This window comes from Propithecus coquereli, unplaced genomic scaffold, assembly GCF_000956105.1.
Source record: "Propithecus coquereli isolate 6110/MARCELLA unplaced genomic scaffold, Pcoq_1.0 Scaffold11, whole genome shotgun sequence".
NCBI lineage: Eukaryota > Metazoa > Chordata > Mammalia > Primates > Indriidae > Propithecus > Propithecus coquereli.
This window is the reverse complement of record NW_012134969.1, coordinates 3,512,626-3,520,833: the sequence shown is the minus strand read 5'-3', so window position 1 is coordinate 3,520,833 and position 8,208 is coordinate 3,512,626. Positions and strand designations below refer to the sequence as shown.

The 8,208-nt window shown below is 35.6% G+C and overlaps 1 protein-coding gene across 1 annotated transcript in view; it reads left to right on the top strand.

The window, feature by feature from the left end:
- VWA8 (von Willebrand factor A domain containing 8) overlaps positions 1-8,208 on the top strand; it is a 425,342-nt gene that overhangs the window by 174,267 nt on the left and 242,867 nt on the right. Inside the window, exons 13-15 of the mRNA XM_012648214.1 lie at positions 3-72; positions 1,590-1,667; positions 7,401-7,516. Coding sequence (XP_012503668.1) covers positions 3-72; positions 1,590-1,667; positions 7,401-7,516 — 264 coding nt within the window. The remainder of the gene's footprint in view (positions 1-2; positions 73-1,589; positions 1,668-7,400; positions 7,517-8,208) is intronic.

Genomic DNA, 8,208 nt, shown 5'->3' with positions numbered 1-8,208 from the left:
TTAACCATGTTCTTTTTCCATTACATGAAACCTCTTGTCAAAAGTGAAGAAATCCAAGTGATTAAGGAAATGGTAAGTGTGAGGCCAGCTCTAGCTTATTTTCTACACCTGTTCTCTTTCTAAGGTAATCTGATACATGCTGGAGCAGAGTTAGACATTTTTAGTTTTTTCTCTCCATTTGCTCCCAAATTTCCTCATATAATGATATAGGTCAATGGTTCTCAAAATTTGACATTTTTCAGAATCTAGAGGGCTTGACAAAAAACACAGATTTCTGGGTTCCATCTTCATAGATTTTAAGTCAATAGATCTAGGACGGTACATGAAAATTTATATTTCTAACAAGTTCTCAGGTAATGCTCATGCTGCTGGTCTGGGGAACACACATGGAGAATCACAGATGTAGGCTGTCTCTCCTCCTTCCTTATGTAGACACAGTTTTGGAATTCCTTTTCTTTTTATATTCAGCCAAAGGTGACTATTTTAAGTTCCTACTGTGATGGGAGTCCAGATATATTATGGTTTCTTAAATTTGATAGAAAATACAAAAATGTACCCATTCCCTTTGAAATAGCAGAATGAACTGATTAATTTTAGGTCTTCTTGTGAGCATGGTTGTGAATAAGGGCATAGGCTTTAGAGTTCAACAACTTGGCTATAAATGTCAAATCCACTACTTTTACTAGCTTCCAGATCTTAGGTAAATTACTCATAGTTTCTTCTTCTGAAAATGGGGATAATACTACTTCTTACATCATAGCATCAATTTAAAGAATAAATAAGATACAGTATATATAGAATAGAACATAGAATTTTAAAAAATTCAGATTACTTAAATGACCAAAGAAACCCTGAACAGTATTTTTTTTTGAAATGGTCACATTATCAAAGTCATTGTTCTAATATCTCTTTCTGATATTTTTAAATTAAAGCCTTAAATTTGTTATTGCTTAAATAAAAATTGCTATAGTTGAATTAAATTAATTGCTTAATTAAATTAAAGTTTGTTATAGTTGGGAGCAATCAATGTGTGTTTTTTGGGTGACTGCTTTTCATAATTCACCGATACGTTGATTATACTCCTCAGGTATGTATTTTCGGAAAAATGGACACCTTGAGTATTCTTTACACAAGCATTCCTTTTGTCACTTAGTATACATAATATGTAAGATTGCTACTAAGTAAAGGAATTTGGTTTTAGTAAGAAAATGCCTAAGTTAATGCTTAAAATATCACACTGAAGCTAACAAAAGAGGAAGTGATAATATATGAAAAGTTCTTTATGGGTACATTATGTGCCAATTTTTGATTGAGTTAGAGGATCCTTTCAGTTTTATCCTGGTGATAGAATCGTATTTGAAGAGTGGCTTGGTTTTAGTTACCTGATTCCTAAAGAGAAAGCAGGAGTTTCAATGTTTCCTGAAAAGTTGAATAAGCAACTTTATCTGAGTTAAACATGTAACTGATAATCAGGAACTTTCTAAAAGTGTAATTCTAATATTATTTGTTAAGTAGTCATCATTTTTGGTTGATTGATCAGATATCCCAATTTATTCTTTCTGTTTTTCCTTAATTCTCTCATAAAACAGGTCCCAAATATACCTCAGGAAGCTTTGGATAAATTATTATCATTTACACACAAACTTAGAGAGACACAGGACCCAACGGTAAGTCCGGGCATTTCCCATGTTGAATAGACATTCTGCTGCTTTATTTTCTTAGACTTCAATGATTTAAAATCTATATTTTAAGCTGTTGTTTTATACCTTATGCTACGCTTTGTCCTATACATATGTTTTACTTTGATTTTAGTGATTTTAAAATTTCTTCTAGCTCCTCCTGGCTCATGTTATAGAAAACAGCTTGTAGCTCTAGAGGAGTGCTTGGTATTTGTGGGTGTTCTGCTCTGTTCTCTCTGTCTCCTATGCCGAGCAGGGTCATCTATTCATATAGCTTCAAGTACCACCTCCAAGTTAATGCCTGCGTCTTTATCTTCAGCTTTAAACTTCTCTTTTTTTATTGATTTTCATTTTTCCATTCCAAGACAGCATGTTGGGAAGATAAAGGGCTGTCATTCTTTAAGTCACAGTGTTCTCATCTGTAAAATGGGAACAGTGCCCTCCTACCTCATAAAAAGGTCTCAATGATTCAACATAAAAATGTACATAAAGAGTCTCCTTCTAATAGCTGCTTAATAAGTATTAGTTTCTTTCACTTTTCAACAGAATCCTCTGAGATGACTGTAAATTCCCATATTATACAACTAAGCTATCTTTCCCCTTTAAATGTATTCCTATTCCTCATTTAATTTCCTGACTTTGTTAATAATCCGTCTGCTAAATTACCTAAATTAGAAACCTTGACATCATTGTTGATTCCACACTCTCCTACTGTCTTCACTTAATCTGAAAGCAAATCTTACCAATTTAACATCTTGATGTGTCTCTGTTCTCTTTTCTATTGTCAGTAATCGCCCTAGTATGGATTTCTCCATCTTTCTCCTGGAATATTGTTAGGTCCTCTTCACAGCTGTCTTCACCAATAATTCATTCATCTCTCTATTAGTTTCCTGTGATGGTTGTAATAAATTACCATAAACTGGTGACTTAAACCAATAGAAATTTATTTTCTTTTTATCTGGACAAAAAACGCTAAAATTAGTATCACTGAGCCGAAATGGAAGAGTCAGCAGGGATGCACTCCCTCGTAGGTTCCAGGTGATTATCCGTTCCTTGCCTCTTCTGATTTTTGTGGCTGCCAGCATTCCTTGACTTGTGGCCTCACTATGGCAATCCTTCCTCCATCTCCATATCACCTTCTCCTCTGTGTGTCTGTGTCACATCTCCTTCCTCCTCCCTCTTGTAAGGATATATAGGACTACATTTAGGGCCCATCCAAATAATCCAGCATAATCTCCTGATCTCAAAATCCTTCATTTAATTTGATCTGCAAAGTCAGTTTTGCCATAGAAGGTAACACTGACAGGTTCCAGAGATTAAGATGTGGATATCTTTGTGGGGGACCATTTTCTAGATGTCACAGGTTCCCTATTAATTTCCTCTGGGACCTAATCTCCAACTACTTTCCCCCTTAGTCATTCTTTTCAGCTATATAGTACTCTTTGTTGTTCCTTGAACACACTGGTGCCTGCCTCCTTGAGGCTAGGTGTCTCTCATTCTTTTAGTCCCATTTCCCAGCCTGGTGCCTAGCACATAGTAGACACTTAAATCTTTCATGAATGAATGAATAAATTGATTAACTAATTAAAATTTTATGAACAGATTATCCCTAGAGTTTTCTCTCCCTGAGAACATGTTACATTTTCATAAAATAAATATTTCTTTGAGAGGAATAAAAGAAAAATAATTTTTCATAATTTCTGATGAGAACTTTCATATTTTTAAACTGAGGTATTAATAATCATGCTAATGTGAAAAACTCTTTGAGGTATGCTCTTAAACTGTATAACCATGGTAACTGAGGAAATGTGCTTCAAATCCTCACCCCCTTTTTTTTTGCAAGACAAAACCACAGTTAGAAATTTAATGTTATAAATGTTAAATACATTAAGAATTTTTAAATTAAAGTACATTCTCAATTTTTAATTGATAATAATTTGAGAGCAGACATTCCCAAACTCTTTATTCAACACTTAAATGGCTCAATGTAAAGCTTAGCTCTGATTTTTTGACCCTGGATGTTATTGCAAAGCATTTTCGTGCTATCAAATAGAAGCGTTGGTGTTCTTCAAATTCATGAGAAATCCTTACTGATCATTGGAATGAAATGTGGAGGCTGAATTCAGTGTCATGCTTAGAAAGAGTTTCGAGTGTTGTACCATAGAAAGTTGCCTTGTGTATAATAGGATTCGTGTCATGAGAATCCTCTGGTTGGAGTCATTTGTCAAACTTTTTTTATGATTGAAGTAGGAATTTTTCATGGTCCTGGGTGTTAAGGATGGGAATTTCTGAGTCATATTTAAGTTTTGATACTTTCAATCATACTGGCTAAATCTTACCCTCGATTCTTCCTTCATTCTCATATCCAGTCAGTCGCCAACTCTCTGAAACATTTGTTGCATCCTTTCTCTCCATTCTTGTTGCCATACCCTTATTGTAGGACTTTATCCTTTATAGGCAGATTATTGAGGTCGCTTTCTGTTTCTTGTTTCAGTTCTCTCTGTCCTTCAACTACTTTACATACTGCTGCTGATTGAAGTTAGGAATTAGGCCAATAGTAATCTTCTAAAATCATGTTACTGCTTTGCACATAACAAAAGTCCTCTTGCCTTTAGGAACAAGGCCAGACTCCTCCAGGTGTCCTTCATAGGTCTTTGTTGTTTGAGAGCAAGTCTTCTAGCAGGACTCTATCATGAAACTGGGCTGGTTTCCTCATGTTCTACACGTATTAAGTTATTAAGTATGAAATATCTGATTTCCTTAAGTATAATACTAAGTTTGACAGTTGCCATCTCTGACATTTCACTTTGACACGTCTTGTTTTATTTTTATTGTGAAGGTACATCTTCAGTCTTTCAAACACACGTTTTGGCTTGTGCTTATCATTCAAATTATTTTTAAGAGCAATTTTTGTGAAACCATGGATAAGTCAAAAATTCATGTTATTTTCGAATATGAGTTCTGTCGTGGAACTAATGCAGTGTAGACAACTCAAAACATCAACGAAGCGTTTGGGAAGGATGTGGCTAATGAACGCACAGTATGTTGATGGTTTGAGAAGTTCCGTTCTGGTGATTTTAATCTTGAAAATGAGCCATGTGGGTGACCTGAGACCAAGGTGGATAATGATGAGCTGAAAGCTATAGTGGAAGCGAATCCATCTCAACCTACGTGTTATTAGCAGCAAGATTTGATGTTCCTATTCTAATAATACTGGACCATTTGAAACAAAGCAGCAAGGTAAAGAAGCTGGATAGACGGGTTCTGCATGAATTAAAGGAGCTTCCGAAGAGAAATCAACTCTAAGCTTGCCTTTCTTTGCTGTCATGACATAAAAGCAAACCATTTTTACACTGTATTGTTATGTGTGATGAAAAGTGGATTCTTTTTGACAATTGCAAGTGTTGGCACAATGGTTGGATAAAGATAAAGTGCTGAAACACACTCCAAAACCAAATATTCATCCAAAAAAGCTAATGGTGTCTGCTGGTGGTCCTGCACTGGTATTATCCACCACAGCTTCATTGAAGCCTAGTCAAGTGATTCCAGAGGATGTCTACTACAGCCAGCTGGATGAAATGTTGAGGAAGCTTATGATTAAGTAGCTGAGATTGGTCAATAGAGACAGGCCAGTGCTTGTTGCCAGACAACACTTGGTCACATGTCGCACAAACAGTGCTGCTCAAATTATAGAGGCTGGACTTGGGAACTCTCTGTCATCCACCATACTCACCAGACCTTGCACCAACTGACTGCCACTTCTAGGTGGTGGACCACTTCTTGCAAGGAAAAACATTCAGTTCTCAACAAGCTGTGGAAAATGCCTGTCTTGATTTCATCGCCACTTGTGCCACTCGCTCTCCAGGCTTCTTCTCCACTGGCATCAACAAGATGGCAAAACTGTTTCAATAGTTTAGGCGTATACTTTGGTTATTTGTACTGTTTGTTTCAGACTCAATAAACTACACTTTTGATTTTAAACTGGACGTTTCATATTTAATGACCTAATATTTCTGTTCCTTTTGCTTTCATGCCTTTGGTCACAGCATTTCTCCTGCTCACTTGAGCATTTTAAGCCCCTGTAGCAGCTGTCAACTGCTCCACTTATTTTAGCATTAAATTATATGCTACTTTGAGTTCTAGTTTATGGTTTCTTATATTTAAATATTGTCTCCATGTCTGAGATGCAAATTTATTGAAAACAAGGATGGACCAAATGTTTGCTTGTAAATGAGTTCTTAGAAACTTAGAATGTGTTTTTCAATAGAAAAAAGGATACCCCATAAATAGTGGTCATGCTCCCAACCTAGTTCCCAAAGGAAATGTAATGCTAATGTTGCAGTTGAAATATAATACTAATAACAGCAGACTACCATCTTATGGAGCTGTGAAATACACAAGGAAGGAGAAATGAATTCATTTTTTCTTCTTTGTGACATACAGAGATGACCTTAGGCGAAACTTTGAAACAAGCAAACGTGCAGTGTGTCTTTGGCATTCTCCCCTCATCCATTTTGAACTTTTTGATTAATTCCATAGAGTCCCCTTCTCCAGTCCCTCAGGTGTTTGGTGCCACTTTACTGCCCTCTGCAACCTCTGTGACATTTCACTTTGGCTTGCTCTGCCCTCCCAAAGGTCCAGTTGCTTCAAAAGTGCTTCTCTTCTCTGGTTTTTGGGGAAAATCACTGCCTCTTAATGCTGGTGATCTAAATTAGGAATTAAGCCAATAAAAATCCAGTTCGTTACATTTCGACAAATGTGTAGACCCCATTTCTTTCCTCTGTTAGGTTTTTTCATTTTTGAAGAGGCTAACTGATTTAATAATAATTGCTGCCATGTGTTGAGCACCTGTTTTTATCTGACCTATGCTAAGTACTTTAGAATCATTTTCTAATTTAATCTTCATAACCTTAAAGATGACAGCATTATCATTGCCATTTTAAAGGTGAGGAAACTGAGGCTTGGAGAGGTTAAGTAATTTGCCAAGGTCACACAGCTAATAAATGGGGGCCTCATTTGTTTAATTCCAAAGCCTATAAACTTTACCATTACATTATGTTGACAGCCAAAACAAATTCAACAGATTTCAAGTTCAAGTGAAGAAATATTTGTAGAGTGCTTACCATGTCCTGAGTTTTATACTAGCAACTCTGTTAGTGGGATTTAGGGAAGTGTAAGAAAAGGAAATGAAATTATTCTGACAGTATAGGGGAAGGATTCCAAACAGCAAGATGCAATCCAAGTGATAAACTGATTGACACGTCTGTGGTCAAGCAGCCTAAATTGTGCGCAACTCCTTTTCAGAAACCACAGATTTGCTTAACGCTCTAAGCATTTTCAGGATATCTTAACAGGTTGGCTTTGTGTAAGCAGAAAAAAAAAAAATGAACAAATAGTAAACGCTATTTGTAACTCAGGTGTGACCTGTATTATGTACATCCTTCCTGCATCCAACCCCTCCTCCGACTTAGCCCAACTAAAATAACTTAACTGAATTTAATTGATAAATTCTTTTTATAGATTTTTAAAAACCTATCTTCAAGTATATTTTAAGTGTAAATTGGTTCAGTTTATTTGTATTTGTAATTCATTAACAATACATACTTATTTTAAGTTTGACCTTGTCCTTCAGAAATAATGAATTCTGCTGTGATACCCATCTACAGAGACTTTAGCAAGTTGAAACAAGACTCCTAACAGATTGTCTTTGCCTTTTGATAGGCACAATCACTGGCGGCATCACTTTCTACCAGACAACTGTTACGCATTTCTCGTCGGCTGTCGCAGTATCCTAACGAAAGTCTTCACAGTGCTGTTACTAAAGCCTGCCTTTCCAGGTAACCGTGTTCTCCTTTCTCACTGAATTCAAGTCTCTGGGTCTTTGCTAAAACTATAACATACGTTTAATTAATTGTCTGTATTCACAGGTCTTAAAAAAGTATTGTTCTAAATATATAGCTATTTAATATTTCAGCCTTGCCCTCAGTTATGAGAACTTATTTAGTATATTATGTTACCTTACTTAGGCATAACAACAATTTTAAGAGCTGTTTTATAGATGAGAAAACTGTCTAAGTCACTTGTTCAAGTCATGCAGTAGTAAAATAGTGGGTTTGGGATTTGAATGCTAGTTCATGTGTCTTTGAGCTAGGGCTCTTGAGCAGTACACTTACCGCCTCTCAAATTTGTATTGGAACTTTCCATGCTTGATGGTATTGCTTCGTTGGCTAAACTTAACAAAACTAACATTTTTTCAGTTGACACTAACAGTTTTCATACCAATTGGGAAGTGATTATAAAACATTGGCTTATAGAATTTTCTTACAGAATCACATTTACATATAACAATTTCGAAAGAATAATAAAAAAAAGATTAAGAATAATAGCCAATAAGCCCAAAGATTTCTTTTAGACTCTTTTCATCTAATCTAGTAATTATCTTTATGGTGGTTATGCTTCTTGTTTGTTCATTCCTTAATAAGAGGAATTGAAAGATAATCTATTTTCAGTTTAAGAGAATCTGTATTGC